The following is an 18750-nucleotide window of genomic DNA, read 5'->3' on the forward strand; positions in this document are numbered from 1 at the left end:
TTTTCTATGAAATACGTGTTATGTGTGTGTGCCTCATCTGTTATGTGGGATATGTATTGATCAAAGCATGCTATACAAGTTTTTAAACTATGTATAAAAATGTATATTTTTATCTACTAATATGTTGGGTAGAACATGGGTAGATAGTTGGTGTGTAATAAATAGAAGAGAGGCCTCGTTGTTGTTTTGATTCAGTCATCTAGCGGAGTTTAGATGACGACCACAGACTTTTCTAGACAGTCTTGTGGAACATTAGCAGGTTTGCCACCTGTAGGTGTTAATGAACTTGGGTGTTCATTCGCTGTACTCCATCCCCCTCATGGTTGCCTTATTAGACTTATATTGCTGAGGTACCCCCGAAGCATGTGTTGTCGCCCCGATGAAATATTCTTAGACTAGGTCCCTTATGTTAGTTGTCTTAGGGACATAAAGTGAGAATAACGGGAATGGGTAATTGGGTTATTGTTGGTTGGTGAATATTAAATATAATTATTTATTGTGGGTTGAAAACCCTATATGCTCACCAGGCTCCCAAACCTGACCCACTCAGTTTTATTTGTATTACAGGAAGTGGCGCGAGGGCATAAGATGGATGAACCATTAAGTTGTTTTGTTTACAAGTCTGTATATGTATATATTTGTTGAATGACTTGTAATGTTATCGTTTATGCTTATTGATTTGTATCAGAACATGACACCCCGAGTTTTGATTATATAATGAAAATACATTTCTTTTATGAAATGCTTTGGTAAACATTGTTTTATCATGTTTTGTTTTTGGGAACAAATTCCGCAACTCTTTCAAATCAAAAGGATTTACTCTGAAATTATTTTAAAAGCATAAATGAAAATCGGTCTTTTCTGGCCGAGATTTTGGGGATGTCACAGACGAGTTGAGAGCCCTCAAGTCGATGAGTAGGGTCGCCATAATGAAACCCTAATTTCGAGGTTTTGCACCCTATTTAAGCATCTTAATCCCCACATGCTGGCCTCATTTCCATCCTCCAAGTCCCAAACCCTAGATTCAGAAACCCTAATGCATTTGTGAGCTTATGAGCCATTTTTGAGTGAAACCTTGTGTGTGTTGAAGCTTGTGAAGGAAATAGAAGTTGGGGATTCAAGGAGAAGTTAGTAGATCCAGAGACTCCATTTCATTCTCATCATTTTTTGGTAAGCAAGTCTCAAACTTGCTTAGTAACTTCTTAGATCTCTTTATTATCTTTTTATTGGGTTTTTGGTCCAAGAAGCTTGATCTTTGGGATATGGACGTCTCAAGTGAGTGTACCATCATATCTGGAACCATGGAGGGATTTCATGGCATAATGGTGCAAACTTTATGGCCATTGAAGCCCCATGCAAGCTATAGGATGTCATTTTGGCCTTTTAAGCCCCAAAAGGCCATGCATGGAGAGAAAGGTGGAAGCTTTACGTGTTTATGTAGTGTTTAGGGTCTAGACCTATGTTTGTATGCTTTAGCTTGGAGTATTGATGGCTTATGGACCAAGATCTAGGTCCTAAAGAGTTAGGGTTTGAGCTAAACCCATTAAGTAAAGGTATTAACGGGCAAAGTTGGAAACTTTACCTTTAAAAGGACATTTTCAGTGTATATGAGAAGTATAAAGCTTAGATCTGAAGAGTAGAGGCTTAATCCATTAAGATGTCTCAAACTGACTGAGGAACTTGTCGAGTCCATAGAGGAACTCGAAGAGTTGAGTCGATTTGTCCTGATTCTGATTAGGGTAGAAATCGACGAGTTGACTCGCTTTATCAAGACTGCGAGTAGCAAGGGAACTCGACGAGTCAGGGGGATAACTCGACGAGTTGAGTCAACTCAAAGTGTTGACTTTGACTTTTACCGAGCGTTGACTTTGACTTTGACATTGAATTTGACCAAGGTGGACCCGTGAAGGGGTCTTGAGTAAGGAATGGTATATAAGGGGTTGTTTTGTATAGGGCATGAGTAGAGCCGGTTGCAAGAGCAGAGACGTTTGATTACTTCACCCGACATTTGAGGTGAGTTTTCCTCCAGTAGGAATGGATCGAAGGCACTAATGTCAGCCCGTTTGTGTATGCTAGCATATGTTGGACTAAGGTCTGATGTCGGGTTGTGCCCGATGTAGGTTTATATGTTTTTCCAGACTTCAATCCGATGTTGGGGTAAGCTCGAGGAATGTTTGCATGCTTGATGTCTTCGTGATTCTTGCATGTGTCTGTTTAGATGTTTCCGGACTTCGTTATGATGTCGGGGCAAGCCCAAGGAATGTTTATATGTATGTTAGGTGTTTATGTTTATATGTACTTGTTCATATGCTTATGTATACCGAGCTTTGCTCGATGTCGGGCGGGACCCGATGCCAGATTTTGGTTCGATGCCGGTCGGGGGCCGATGTAGTGGGCCAGGGCCAAGTTATGCTGTTATGTGATTATGTGATATATGTATGGTATGTGGTAGTTTGGGGAGACTCACTAAGCTTCATGCTTACAATTTTTAGTTTTGGTTTTAGGTACTTCCACTAGTAAGGGGTAGAGCTCGGGATGACTGCATTGCACACACCACATCGTTTAGCCTGGGATGATTTACTCTAATATTTGGACATGTGATTTTGTATAGTGTTTTGATATGATGTTTTTGAGATACTATCACTTATGTTTTTATGAGATGATTTGGGTTACTATGGTTTTATTTATAAATTAAAAATGAAATTTTTGGACCATATCTTTGGGTTGTTTCACATGTTGAGAGCTGACATTCGAAAATATGTCAGCTACTCGACATGCCCGACTTTGGATGACATGATAGCGAGGGCGAGGGAGAGGGAGATTGATATAGATCACATCAGGAAGATGAAGGTGGAGACTGGGCAGACGACTGGGGTTTATAGGAAGAAACCCAAGGGATTCGACTCTAGGTCGAAAAGCCAGCAATGTCGGAGTCGCTGTGGGAAATGTGGCAAGTCGCATGAGGGAGTATGTAGGTTAGGGGGATTGGGCTGCTATAAGTGCGACAAGCTTGGGCACTTTTGTAGGGATTGTACTGCCCCTATCCCCACCCTTCAGACATCAGTCTTAATCTACTTTCACTGCAATCAGAAGGTCCATAAAAGGCCAACTGCCAGAGATTGACATCAGGAGCGCTAGTGGCGGTGCCAGCTCCAGTGACCCTACGGATCACGGATGGCCGACAAGGCAAGACAAATGCTACAATGGTGAGGAGCCGAGCCTTCTAGTTGACCGCCGAGGAGGCACGCGCCACATTGGATGTGGTGACCGATATGTTTTCTTCTCCCTAACTGTTATTATTTGTCATTTTTGATATTTATATTTTATATGTTTTGTTTAGGATCGTTCCAGGTGAGCGGCATTCCAGTACAAGTGTTATTTGCCTCGGAGCTACCTGATCATTCGTATCTCTTACACTCAATAAGTGGTTTGTCGAGTCTTCAGGCATGTTGGATTGTCCTCTACAGGTCGAGATTGTTGACGACCGATCCATCCGAGCATCATAGGTTTACAGAGATTGTGTCTTGTGGATGTATGACGAGCCTTACCTCGTGGATTTGGTTCCCATTCCTTTGCGTGGGAACAAGGTCATCATAGGCATGGATTGGTTGATCCCTAGCGGGGCAGTGATCGACTGAGAGCAACAGTTGGTTCATGTCAGGACCCCAAGTGGGGGAGAGTTGGTGATTCAGGGTGAGAGGCCGCAACGCAGGCCGACTTTGTGTTCAGCAGCGACGGATAGGCGCTACGTTCAACAGGGTTACGCAGGTTACGTCACCTATGTTATGGATACCCAGGAGACAGGTAAGGCGACCTTGAGTGATGTGCCAGTTTTGAGGGAGTATCCGGATCTGTTCCCGGAGGAGTTTCCTGGGATACCTCCGGAGAGATAGGTGGAGTTCAGGATTGACCTAGTTCCGAGTGTGGCTCCGATAGCCAAGGCACCATACTAGTTGGCTCCTCCCGAGATGCAGGAGTTGTCTACATAGCTGCAGGAGCTATTAGAAAAGGGATTTATCAGGCCGGGCAGGTCGCCTTGGGAGCCCCGATCCCGTTTGTGAAGAAGAAGGACGGGTCACATCGGATGTGTATAGATTACCGGGAGCTGAACAAGGTAACGGTGAAGAACCATTACCCACTCTCGAGGATTGATGATCTCTTCGACCAGCTTCAGGGTGCATCTTGGTTTTCCAAGATAGATTTGCGTTCAGGCTATTGCTAGATACGAGTAAAGATGAGAATGTAAAGAAGACTGCTTTCCAAACTCGTTTTGACCACTATGAGTTCGTGGGGTGATGCCTTTTGGGCTCACCAATGCCCCTGTCGCATTCGTCGACCTAATGAACCGCGTATACAGATCGATGCTGGATCAGTCTGTGATAGTCTTTATTGATGACATCTTGGTTTACTCCAAGACGCAGGAGCAGCACGAGGAGCACTTACGAGAGGTTTTGGATACCCTGAGGAGGGAGATCTTGTACGCCAAGTTCTCTAAGTGCGAGTTTTGGTTGCGTGAGGTGCAGTTTCTGGGGCACCTTGTCAGCCAGAACGGTATTTTGGTCGACCCGGCCAAAGTGGAGGTCGTGATGAGATGAGAGGTTCCGAAGTCTCCATCTGAGATTCGGTGTTTCCTTGGGCTACCAGGCTATTATCGAAGATTCATTCAAAATATCTCCAAGGTAGCGGTACCCCTGACCCAGCTGACGAAGAAGGCTGTTGTCTTTCGCTAGCGGCCTGAGCAGCAGGCAGCGTTTGAGACTTTGAGGCAGAGGTTCTACGAAGCACCGATCTTAGCCCTGCCAGAGGGCGTTGAGGATTTTGTAGTATACTGTGATGCATCCATTTCTGGTTTGGGCGCAGTGTGGATGCAGAGGGGGCACGTCATTGCCTACGCCTCGAGGCAGCTAAAGCCACACGAGTCGAATTAACCGATGCACGACCTGGAGTTGGGGGCGGTTGTTTGCGCCTTCAATATTTGGTGACACTACCTCTATGGGGTCTATTGTACCATTTACACGGACCACAAGAATCTGAGGTATCTGATGGACCAACCAAATCTAAACATGAGACAGTGACGATAGTTGGACATGCTGAAGGATTACGACTGTCAGATCCTCTACCACCCGGGAAAGGCTAATGTTGTGGTTGATGCACTTAGCCGCAAGACATTCGCAGCCCTGATCAGAGATATCTGCCTGATGATGATAGTAGTGACTCCGCTTTTGGAGTGGATTCGAGAGGCCCATCATGAGGCTATGAAGGAGGAAGACCGAAAGAGTGAGCATATCGTGGGTTAGATTTCTTCTTTCGACTATGATAGCCGCGGGCTGTTGACACTCCATCGCAGAGTGTGGGTTCCGTACGCAGGTGGTGTATGCCAGATCCTGATGAGGAGGCACACAAGTCCATATATTTTATCCATCCCGGGGCGACGAAGATATAGAGATCTTCGTCCTGATTACATGTGGCCCAACATGAAGTGGGATGTAGCCTGGTACGTTGAGAGGTGCTTAACCTGCAGGAAGGTCAAGGCTGAGCACCAGAGACCTCACGACAAGACGCAGCTGTTAGCTATCCATGTGTGGAAATGGGAGGATATTACTATGGATTTCATCAGGAAGATTCCCAGGACTGCACGGGGAGTGGATTTGATTTGTGTCGTCGTGGATCGGTTGACCAAGAATGCCTATTTTGTCGAGCCCGCCAGACTTATAGTGACGACTTGTCGTCGGCACAAATATCTTAGTCAAAAGGAATTTAGTCAAAGTTTGCAAAAGGTATGGCGACGACATGTCGTCGGCATAGCTTGACTTGTACTGACAACATGCGTCTTCAAGATAGGTCCGTATCCTTGTAGTGATATATATATACATATATATATATATATATATATATATATATATATATATATATATATATATATATATATATATATATAAAATGTAAAATAGGGAAGCATATATATAAAATTAACGTATAATGGATTATTTAGATTTTAAAATATGAGAGATTAAAATTTTAAACAATATATATCACGAGGGACTATTAGTGTAAAAACAATTAAATCATTGGTTTTGTTATAATGATTATGTAGAGGGAAAGTAAAAATGGTTTTGACCATGGTCTCATACTTCTAAAAAAGGTTTTGGGTGTGAATAACAACATCCTCGTTATCGGTTCAGTTCTACTAAGAAATGTGCTATCTAATAAGGTTTTTGGAACCGGAACCGGAACCGGCCTGGACCAGAGCCAAAATAACAAAAAACTTAAATGATGAATTGGAAGAACAGAAAACTGCACTGAATACGTTCTGATTCCGTTTTTTGGTTAAAAAGTTCACCCGCACTTTACACCAACTATGTCTAGTTACAACAAGAGCCCTGTTAACTTCTACCAAACTAACATACTATTTCCGTGACAATTAAATACAAATAAGCTGTAAATATATATTTTTAGCACAAATTACATATAAACTTACTAACCCACCCTATTGCTAAACCTAAATATTTCGTCTTAACCCAGCCCGACACTTTAACCCTTAACTTTTGTAAAAAAGGATACCTATCTATTGACTCTCAAAAGGCAATGTGAAAGGCCCTATGGTGGTAATAACTAACAAGCCCTACATACTCAACAATGTTTTGTTCTTACAAAGTAGAATAATTGGTCTTGTAACAAGGTGCCTTATCTTGCAGCCATAGATCATGGGTGTGGAGCTTGGACTAGTTGACCTATGTATGCGAGGTGCCATGTGAGCACCACCATTGTCGAGACATTCAATGTCGAGGAGTATGTGTTCAGTTTCTTTAGCTTCTCTGATACTACAATTTTTGTTCCACTGTCCTCCTTTATCTTCTTTCTCTATTCGACACCCAATCAAGTATTAAACTCGCGTTAGATCAATAATCTTTCTATGGATCAAGACACTAGAAATAGGAAAGATAGTGTAAATGACCTTTGTTGCTCGAGGCTCTAAGAACATCAGATTAGTCAAATTCATAAGAAAGGCAGAGAGGAGATTGAACCCTTGAAATATCGCCATCTTGTTGGACAAAAAGAACACGTTTCTCCCTCGGCTCACAAGATACCCGATAAGAGCTGCTCCAACACAATTCGCCATTGCCCTGAAATACACCATGTACAACTTGTTTATGATCATTCTGTACTCTCGCTTAGGTAGACATTTGCCCAAAACACAGCTCGAAAAGAACGTAACCCACACCCCCATCCCATAAGCTGTCGAGAACCCTAATAAGTGACACCAACTGATCACTGATTGTATCTTGTCTATTAAAACTGTCATCTTTCTGGTGGGTTTTGTTAGAAGATCATTCCAACTAGTTTCCTTTACGATTTTCACCGTCTCTTTCACTTTTTCTACCGCTTCTTCAACTTTCAGGCTAGCGTTACTTTCAATATCTTCCCCTATTCGCTTTGGTGAATCGATAACATCCCATTGTTTCATTTTAACTACCAAGTCTTTGAGCGCTCCTTTTGTGCTTTCTCCGATTGTAAACAAGCCTACTGCTTTCCTCACAGCGTTTCCAACCACATCCTTGACTTTTTCCGATAGTTTGACTTTAGGATCACCAACTGATTTATCGATTACTTCTTTCACTTGCTCTTCCAAGTTGCTTGAAACATCATGGGGTTTAGCAGAAACCATGTTTTTTGTCTTCTCGATCACCATCCCGGAATCGTCGTGCAGTGAAATCGACACTTCGGTGTTCCCGTCGGGTTTTTCTTCGAATTCGACGACAAATTGACGGTGGTGAGGAGGTGGAGAAGGGGACCAATTCGCTCCGGTTATAAGCGACGATAAAACAAGACAAAGAAACACAAGATGCATCGTCTTGATCTGCAACTGTCGATGTGAAGTTTAAGTGTGTAATTGAATTCACAGAGGGACGTTAATTAAGGTCGGTCGATGCAGAGACCATGAGCTTTAAAGATAGGGATGAACAGAGAACATGTGAGATGAGGCTCGAGTGTTTGGACGCTTGTGTGTGGCGCGTGCTTGCATGGTGAGGCGTGTCTCCGTCACGTGAGTCTGTCCGGCCGGCTGTGAATCAATTTGGTCGAATCGAGTTCCATTTTTTTGATGGTGATCCGTTTAATGATAAGCTTTTGCTCTTTGAAACTGCGATTACCAAAAAGATTCGAATTCTTTTGAGTTTTGACGTTAATACGGAAGACTCATGTGGCCGACATACCACAAGCAAAACTCTATCTCCAACGTCATACTATATACTATGGTATTTTAAACTTTGTTTTTTCATGAAATTACGTTTTACTACTAACTCATACGAGGATTGTTTCATTATGCATTTATGATATCATCCTTGCAAACCTCACGTTAATATAATCAATAGAATCTTGAGATATATTTAACCACGTGCTTCATCTTTATGCTTCACTGACATACCATCATCTATTTATTGAGAGCAAATTAGGGAGTGTCTTCGGGTCACAAAGAGTGGACGATAGGGACGACTGTCTAGGGTATATTTTTTAAATCAGCCTAAATTTTTTACGGACTTTATTAATTATATGTTAAACATATCGATCTTGAAGATTTTATTAATAATTTTGCATCTTAAAAAGCTAAAAGAAGTATTTTTCTTTAAATATATTGATTTTTGTAATCGAAAATGTTATATTTAAAAACTAATATAAATAATTTTTCTTACAATTATTGAGTTATTATAAAAAAAGTTCATGAAATTTGTATATTTTAATGGTCTTTTTTCTCTTTTGTCCTAGGACCCAAAATACGTTCGTAAGAGCTTTGAGTGTCCCACCAAAAAACAGTCCACATCCTGTATTGTATCTTCCTCAGGGCCTCACATGCTCAAAACATTAATACGTCACCCATTCGACTGAGGCAAAGGCATTTTGATTCGAGATCTTCTTGGTAAACTTCACATTCCTCTTTGAAATGTCACAGTTGTCTACTACTATTATTACACCAACATTAGTGTCATTTACATGACCACCAACTAGGGGTGCAAACGAGTCAAGCTACTCGTGGGCTACTCGGGATCGGATTGCTAAAAGCTCGACTCGAAACCAATATTAAACGAGCCCGAGCCGAGCTCGAGCTTAATATTAAGCTCGTTTATTAAACGAGCTTGAGCTCGAGCCTATGTCACTAAGCTTGATTGGGCTCGCGAGCCTAAACGAGCATTTATATAATATAATTTCTTATTTTTTTATATATTAAAATATTTGTGGATTAGGAATTTAAGGTATTAGTAAACGAGCTTCTTAACGAGCTCGAGCCGAGCTTAAGCTTATTTAGATAAGTCAGACAAAAAACGAGCCGAGCCCGAGCCCGAGTCGAGCTTGTATAATTATTTACGATCTCGAGCCGAACTTAGTACAAGAAGCTCAAATCGAGCCGAGCTTGAGCTCGAGCCTCTTAGAACTTAAACGAGCCCGAGCTGAGCCTTGCCACGCTCGGCTCGACTCGTTTGCACCCCTACCACCAACCCTATTCATCACCTACAGATGAAACATATTCAACCTGAGGTCCGTACTTGAGGGAATGAAATTCTCAACCTCAACATTTTCTAAAGAATGAATTGTGATGTATAATATGTTCACGTTTTGTTGCAAAAAAGACATACAACAATAATGTATATCTTCTTGTGATGTATGATCATCATTATGTACATTAGATTTCGAATGACCTTCAGATTCTAGTATATATAAATGATGATTAAGTTCATACTTGAGAGTAGAAAAGAGATAACTAATCATATTTACATATCAATACTTGTGGCATTGGCATTCGTGTCTGATAGCAAGAAAGAATAACAAAATGTTTGTCTCTCCATAATAATGTAACATGTGCAAAAACGATGCCAAATATTGTAAATATGGAATCAAGTAGCCTAGGATACCTACTCTCCTGTGTCCATGGGTTTTTTCAACTATACAAAGAATCATTTTAAATTCGATCTTTGTTCATCATCATCATCCGGTTGTAAAGGAAATTTACAAGTAGCGGGTGCATTTGGACGAGGTATCGTCGTGTCCCTAGGCAGCCGATGTTCCTATAAGTAATGAATATGACCTCAGTTTCTATTTCTATTAAACTTAATTAAAATGGAAAATATATAGCCAATTTCCTTAATGATTTACAAAAAATAGCCAAGATTTAACTTTTTTTCTCAAAGCAGTCGACAATTTCACAATGGGCCATTGTGAAATATACTATTGTATGGTCCCCGCAAAAAAGTTATAGAAAAAAAAAAAAACAGTAATGCAAGATTTAGTCTTCCTACTGTAGAATTGTTCACATTTTGATGAAAATTACGACTTGTTATTAGGAAAACATTTTTTTGATGTTTATTTTTATGGTAGAGATCTCCAAAGACCATTTTCACAATAAAAGGAAATGCATTAAACATGGTGACCAATTCCACAGTAAATAGTGCATTTGGCAATGACCCCACTGCGAAATGAGTGACTATCTTTTGCAAAAAGAAAAAGAGTGGCTATCTTATGAATCTTTGTTAATTTTGGCTATTTCTTTAAAAGTGATTAAGAAAGGTGACTAAATTTGTGCATTTTCTGTGACTATCTTTTGCAAAAAGAAAAAGAGTGCATTTTTTTAAGTTAATGCAAAAAGACTAACATAATAGAGAGAGTCACAAAACAACTCATTAAGTCCTAACATTTTACAATAAATAAAGACAAGTACAAGAAAGAAAATACTTACTCCACGAAAAGGAAATTCATTTGAGTCGAGCATGTGTACAATTTGTCCCATTTTTGGACGCTTACTTGCATCCATATCTATACATCTAAGGCACACCAACAATGCCCGTTTTAAAGCTCTTGGAGAAGGCCTTACATTGATCTTTGGATCTAGCAACTCCTCCCCTTGACGACTCCCCACCATTCCTTTAAACCACTCAACCAGGTTCATCTAAACACATCCAACAAGGGCATATTCGTCAATTAACCAAAATACTAAACGAATATAAATTTGAAATTGTAATTGTAATTGTACCTCTCCAGGTGGTCGAGAATAATCAACTGGGCTCTTTCCTGTGACTATTTCCATAAGTAAAACTCCGAAGCTGTAGACGTCGCTTCCTTCATTAAGCATTCCTGTGCTTGCATAATCAGGTGACACATATCTGTGGATCATGAAGAATAAGAATTTGGAAAAATTGAGGTAGAAATTTGGGATGAATTAAAGGGGTAAATTAAGAAATTAACCAACCCAAATGTCCCCATTACTCGTGTAGTCACATAGCTTTTATCAGAATCGAGTAACTTAGAAAGTCCAAAATCAGCTACTTTTGCGTTCCAATTTTTATCCACGAGTATGTTGCTTGATTTAACATCACGATGAACAACTTTTGGCTCCAATCCTTCGTGTAAATACGCCAATCTAATAGCAAAATCATAAATAATAGTATTAATATAAATGAAATATATGCAACAAATTAAAAAGTCTATCTGAAAGATGTAAATAGCATATACCCTTTTGCAGTCCCAATGGCGATCTTCATGCGAATCTCCCAAGTTAGAGGTGGGTTGGTGGGTCCCATGTCTCCATGCAACCATTGCTCTAGATTTCCATTGTCAACATATTCATACACAAGCAACCTGTGTTTGCAGTGACAGAAGTTAATAGGAGAAAAAACTGAAACAGCATTGAATAAGCTTAGTTAGATAATAATGCAACCATAACGTATTTTAAAATGTAACAATGTTATAGAAAAAAGTACCTCTTAGCACCTTCTGCACAAAATCCAATTAAACCAACGAGGTTTTTATGCCTTACTTTTCCAATGGCTTCAACTTCCGCTTTAAATTCCTTTTCCGCTTGTCCCCTACACAATGTGACACTCATATTAATTTTGGTCTTATATAACAAATAAAGAAATTATTTTGTTAAAGTCATTCACACTTTAAGCAAATATATAGGAAATTTTCTTGAAATTAAAAGAAAAATATTATTTTCAATATTCCTTAGCTCTTTAATCGAAGATCTGCTCATAATGCACATTTGAAAGTTTTGTACTTTCAAAATGGAAGTGTACCTCTTACTAGTTTATTGTATAAAATATATGGTAGTTTCAGACATCTATTTTACTGATAGTAACTTATATAAAAATATACAATTTTCACTAAAGCAGTTACTAAGCAGATAAAAACTAATAAGAGATTAAGAGGTTCCACCATAAATCAAGTCAATAGATGTCAATAACAATGAGTTCCGGTTCCACAAAAAATTGCAATAAGCCAATAACAATGATAATGTCATTAAGTTCCGGTTCCACAAAAAAATATTATTTTACTTTTGTGGGTGTGCATTAGATGTCTTGATCACAATAAGAGAAATTAAATATTTACCTTTTTACTCTTACTAATCTTCCTATTTAAAACAATGATACATGAATCCATTAATTTTCTCTTTTAATCTCATCTCATGATTTTGACATTTTTGTTGTCTTCTTTATACCAAAATCAAATATTTCAACGTTTATTTAATAACGGTCACCTGGCCCATATATTTATTCAAAAATCAAAATCAAAATATACTATATACATTAATTTTTTCAGTTCTCGCCTCTCAGATATTTAGCATTAATAAGGTGGCTTTGAGCCTATAGAATTCTTGGAAACCAATAAATAATTATATTGCTATTTTCTAATATAAACGTTGAAATGTCGATGTAGAGCAATATACCAATTTGCACAATAAAAAAAAAAGATTGGTTCCATACTTCCAGTACTATTTTTTCTTGAAAGAAGAGATTAATAAAGATGGCATTTACTTTTTTTGGCACCTAGTAGAAAAACTTAAATTAGGACAATGGTCAACTGTATAAACTTAGATCTAAAAAACTATCTTTATCATTTTTCAAGAAAATAAATTCAAACAGATTATTAATATTACTAAATATCGAATAAATCATAAATAAACATCCAAATAATTTAAATTTTTGTAAGCCGGAGTCAAAATGAAAAACTCGCCTGTTGTCAAGAAGATTCTTCACCGCCACCGTGGAACCATCGTGTAAAACTCCTCTGTACACAACACCGTATCCTCCTTCTCCGATCACATTCTCCGCTGCAAATCTATTCGTCGCAATTTCAAGCTCGTTAAAGCTGAACCATCGCCCCCAACCAATGTTCTTCAAACTCTCCGCAGACACCGAAGATGACGCCACATCGCTCCCACTCCCACTCGTACCTGTACTCGACTCGTTGCTTCCCGATGGCCATGTATCATCATCTAATTTCCCCTCAACAACTTTGATTATCAGTTTACTTTCGTATCCCTCATCGTCATCATCCATCTCAAACATACTAATTAATGATTTCGTCGCTTTCTCATCAGTTTGATCTAAGCATTTCGTGTTCGCTTCGACATTCACCGTTTCCGACGCCAAATGCAACACTTCTGAGCCCTGGTTGACTAGCATTCTTCTATTACGCCGTTTCGATTTATGTTTATGAAGAAGAAAGCGGAAGATCAGTAGGAAAACCACTGCGATACCTGCTACTGTAACGGCGATGACGACATATAGTTTTTGCCCTAGTATTGCTGTTTTGGAGTTAATGAGACTAATACTGTCTTCGGTGGAGGTTGTTTTGCCGGAAAATAACATTGTTAGTCGAGATCGGAACTGAAAATGGAGATTTAAAAAAATATGGCGTGTGGAAGGAGAAGAAGAAATGGGGACTTGGGGAGCATTCAAAGTGAGTGTGATTCAGAGTTCAAACTGACAATAATGAATGACAAAGTTAAAGCGTGGGCAAGAGTCAAGTGATTGCATGTAGTGAAACTGGGCTTGATCTTTGATATTATTACGGGAAAGCCACTGGATAAGGGAATCAAGAATGCGTACGCTAGAAGGGAATGACAGAATTGCCACATTATAGTCGGTGTTTTACTGTACAAAGGGGTTTAATTGGAGTACTTTTCAAGATGACTATTATTAGAACTTTAGAAGACAAAATTATATAAATGGTCCATGATTTATAAAAACTTGCATGTTTAATTTTCTTTTTTTAACGAGTATAGTCCTTGTGTCTTTGTGGTTTCAACTTTTTGTACAAAATGTCCGTATCACATTTAGAGGGTATGTAGCCGTTTAAGTAAATAAAAAACTATGCCCCTCTTTTTATGTTATATATATTATTTAGATTATGTGATGATATGTGTTGTTTGGAGTTGTACTCAGATTTTATTTCCGGAGAAAAGGAAAATGATCGTCTAATTCCCACAAGGCCATTGAACAACAACACCTCTACGATTCTCAAGCCATCATTGGAAGAAAGTTCAAGGATTAAAGGGTAAAACTCGTTGATTTGTTAATCTCATTAAATCATGTTGAGCCATAGTGAACTTATGATTAGTATGCTCAAGTTTTACCTATCTATGATTCCTAAGGTCAAGTTTCATTTCTGTAACGTCTACAAAAATCATGTCAAATTTGAATTTTTTAAAACATTTCAAAACCATTTATTATTACAAAACTTGTTTTCAAAATAGTATAATATCAAAGTATCCCAGAAACAAGTCATAAACATGATGAGTTGTACGATCACGCATTTGTCTTCCCGCGATCATCTGATGTACCTAAAACAAAAACTGAAACTGTAAGTCTGAAGCTTAGTGAGTTCCCCCAAAATAGTCATACACACAATAATACACATATAATCACAAACATCATATTATGGGTCTAGTCAACCATCATCGGGTTGGAATACCCCAGGCCCTTAACCATCCGGTTGGAATGCCAACATACTATGGGTCCAATCATCTTCGGGATGGAATACCCCGGGCCCATAACCAACAGGTTGGAATGCCCACATACTACGAGCCCAATCATCCTCGGGATGGAATACTCACAGCGCACAACCATCGGGTTGGAATGCCCAAGTCTATTGGCTTTCACAATAAGCAGATTAGCCTCAGCCATCAATCAAACATGTGCACATATAACAAATAATCACATAACAATCTATAGACAGATAAACCGATCTAACGGATCATATCAACATAATAACATCCTATCTACTAGGATGCCGACCTAACAGATCATACTAGCATAACATATCAGGATAACAATCCAAAGGGTCGGCCTTGGTGCCTTCGACCCCTAAGTATAGTGAGGAAAACTCACGTCACAACTGTCGAACTGAAGTAAAGAATCGAACTCCTGAATCGATGTCTCACCACAGATCCCGAACTATCAAATAATGAATATTAAGTCAATAAATGGGAATGTCAATCTGGACTAAGGGTCCACATACTTCATATTATCCTTTCTCTTTATTGGGCCAAGGCCTATTTGCCAAATCCATAATATTAAAAGTCCATATATCCAAGGCCCATTAATGGCCTAATTTTCCTAATTGGGCCTAACTTCCTAATTGGGCCTTATTATAGGATCCCTTATCAAAACTGGCCCCATTTGCAATTATTCAGAGGGCCCATCAAGGCCCAAGTCCAGTTACTCCAAAAGTGGCCCAATCTCGAAGCCCAATTTGACAAAAGCCCAACAGAGGACGTACGCGGGGCGTACTCCTCTGGTACGTTGGGCGTATTTTTCCTGACGTTGACCACCATCGGGGTGGTTGACTCAGTACGATGGGCGTATAGAATTTACGCGGGGCGTACTTGGGGTTTTGCTAAAACCCTAATAAGTGCTTAATGACTTAAGCACTTAAGCTCAAATTCCAGATCCATCGACCAAATGCGTCATTGAACCATAAAATCGCGAACTTTAAGACTTTGGACGTCCAGAAAGCTCTTAACACATGGTCTTAATCCATTAAGACCTTCTTACTCCATGCATGAGACACATTTAGCTATTGGGACATCATTTTTATCACTTAGGACCTCCTCATGGGCCTGAAAGGACAACTCATCTCATCCAAATCATATCATGCATCAACTTGGGACTTTTGGGACAAGAAATGGTTCCATAAAACTAGCATTGCAAGATCTATAACATACAAGCAAAAAGTTTGAAGCTTTTTACCTTATGGGGCTTCTATAACACAATGAAACTTCAAATCTACAAGTCTGCCTTCCTTCTTTAACTATTTGATGCAATGCATTCACCTTCAAGAGCTTAAAACACACACTAACTCACACTTACACACAAAACTAGGGTTTGGAACGTTTCTGGAAGATGGAGGCTAGGAGTGATGAGAGAAAATGAGCCATAAGGGTGTTTATATAGCCCCAACCCTAAATATTAGGGTTTTCTCCTGACATAAGTACGCCCAACGTACTAAGGCGCACCTTAATACACTTAGCGTACTCCTTCCTTATCCAAGGTTGTAACCTTGGCCCTTAAACTTGTCCTGGCTCGACACTTCCAACCTCAAGTGCTACAAATGACAGAATAATGATAGAGGAGAGGATTCGGAAATACCTGCAAAATCTCGGGATGTTACAATTTCACTTTAGCTTCATTATAATGATTTAAAAAAAAAGGTTGAATCTTTAACAGCCGGATTGATGAAGCAAATGTTAAAAGAAGACTTTTCTACAACAAATTCAATCTAACTTATTCACTAAACATCATCATAAACAAGTTTAGGATGAAAGACAGAGAATCAAGTTCTTAGTGATATACCAATTTGTATCCAAAATTTGGACTTCGAATTCGGATATCCGATTTTTTGGGTTCTTCTAGAAAATTCAATGAAGCAATAAAAGAAGCATCATTTTACCAATAATTATATAAAGATGTCATAATCTATATATATTAAAACATCTTAAACCATAAAATAGAGTAATATAAATAGAAAACAAATCGACTGAAAATAGTTTGTTTGTAACGTCTTATTTTCACAACCAAAATTTATTTAAGTAAAACTTTCCAGTTATAAATCCATTATGAAGAAAACGTTTATTTTAGATACATTTATTAAAAATCAGAGTAATAGTAAAGCGTAGGAATCTTCATTGTTCTGATGAATATGTGCAGTCACGCCTTCGCCTTCACATGTGACTGATAATACATGAAACAACAAAACAACTGGGTAAGCACAAAGTTTAGTGAGTTTCCCTCAAAATACCTCATACGATAATTATGCAAGCATGCATAACGGCCCACAACCTCCTGGTTGGAATGCACAAGCCCAAACTGTCCTCGCATTGGAATGTCAACATGCAACGGGTCCAATCAGCCATCAGACTGGAATACCCAAAGGTTTGTTGGCCTATCGCCTATCGCCTACAGATTACAGTCGGCGTGCACTGGGTGTCTTGGCCTACAACAAAGTAGGACCGCCTCAATCCACCACTACCATATGTCGACATATAAACAAACATGGGTCAAAATTGATGTTATAAAACATATTGTTATACATGATTTAATGAGTAAATAGTGCAAGCATATAAGTCAAAGTTTATCTTTTCCTTTTGCCCTAACGAGAAAAGCGATATCTTGGGCCCCTCGATGATTTGGTGTTGACTTATAGTGTCAGGCCCGGCTAGGACTAAAATTGATATCTTCGGTTAGTAGTTCTTTGTCATGACAAATTAGAAATCGGCAAACAAAATATTGGACAATGAGATTGATTCTGTTCCATGTCATTTGTCCACATGATCTCTTGCAAAACGGAGGATTATATGATCACTTATCTCAGGACACGTAACTGACTGGGTCAAAGTTTGACAACGACTTTCAGAGCTACACTTTGCTAATCAGTTTTTTGAAGTTATACTGACAACTACAGTTACTAGACTTATCAAAGTAAGAGACTGTTGAATTAAGTGTTTAAGCCTATAACTATAATTGATATATATTTGAATTGATAGTAGCACAGTACTTTTGGATTGCCCTCATAACTAACAACTAAACAAGATGACTTTTGGAGAGAGGTTGAATTTATTATTTGATTAATAAATTGAAATAAATGATTTATTAATGTATTATGAAAATAATATATTAATTAGAAATCATATTATTTAATTAATAGTTAATAAAAAAATTAATTAGAATTAATTTTGGGATTAATTGAATTAACTAAAAGTACAGGGACAGTTTAGCAATTTATTGATAATTGAAATAAATGATTTATATATATATATATATATATATATATATATATATATATATATATATATATATATATATATATATATATAGTTTCAATTAATAAAACTTAGTTATCAATGTACAACGAATGAAAAATCAAACGGACAAAAAATTTTGCCGCTAAGCCTTTTTGTATGGTAAAACCAAATGAAAATGAAAATTTTGAAAATGCGTTTGGTTGATTCGGGTTTTAAAAAAATTTCAAGAAAATGAAAGTTTTCTGTTTTTCAAATTGTATGTAAATTAGAAAATGAATTTTTACAGTTTTCCAAAGTTTTTATAAATTTCTAAGATGAAAAGTGAAAACTCCGTCGGTTCCAATCAAACGCGTTTTCTAAACTTTTCATTGAAAACTGAAAATGAAAACTCAACTCTGATTTTTGAAAATATTTTCTTGGAAAATGAAAATAATTTTCCACTACCAAATGTACCCTATTTAAGAGCTTCACAACATTACTATGCATGACCCGTTAGACTCTATTTAAGAGCTTCACAACATTTGGCACAAGAAAATCAAATATATCAAATGAATCAAAAAGTTCATAGGTGCTCTTTCTTGATAGAAACTCTGACACGCCGAAAAATATCAAAAAGAACATCCTTAACTAGATTGTGTCTGTATTTGAAACCCAAAAACTCTCTGTAATGTACTGCATGT

General features: G+C 38.3%; 2 protein-coding genes across 2 annotated transcripts; both read right to left on the bottom strand.

Moving 5' to 3' along the window:
• Nucleotides 1–6295: 6295 nt before the first annotated feature.
• On the bottom strand, nt 6296–8218 carry LOC145054148 (uncharacterized). Its single transcript, XM_079002292.1, has 2 exons — nt 6956–8218; nt 6296–6861 (listed from the first exon to the last, which is right to left on the bottom strand). Exons 1-2 carry the CDS (start codon nt 7847–7849, stop codon nt 6703–6705), a joined length of 1053 nt encoding a protein of 350 aa, XP_078858418.1. The 5' UTR covers nt 7850–8218; the 3' UTR covers nt 6296–6702.
• A 1522-nt stretch (nt 8219–9740) lies between these two features.
• On the bottom strand, nt 9741–13768 carry LOC145054149 (putative receptor-like serine/threonine-protein kinase At4g34500). The gene is made up of 7 exons (XM_079002293.1): nt 13000–13768; nt 11748–11852; nt 11500–11625; nt 11237–11407; nt 11021–11150; nt 10727–10936; nt 9741–10058 (listed from the first exon to the last, which is right to left on the bottom strand). Exons 1-7 carry the CDS (start codon nt 13635–13637, stop codon nt 9948–9950), a joined length of 1491 nt encoding a protein of 496 aa, XP_078858419.1. The 5' UTR covers nt 13638–13768; the 3' UTR covers nt 9741–9947.
• Nucleotides 13769–18750: the final 4982 nt, after the last annotated feature.

The sequence above is a fragment of the Lactuca serriola genome, chromosome 5 (genome assembly GCF_051521515.1).
Source record: "Lactuca serriola cultivar US96UC23 chromosome 5, Lser_US96UC23_V15, whole genome shotgun sequence".
NCBI lineage: Eukaryota > Viridiplantae > Streptophyta > Magnoliopsida > Asterales > Asteraceae > Lactuca > Lactuca serriola.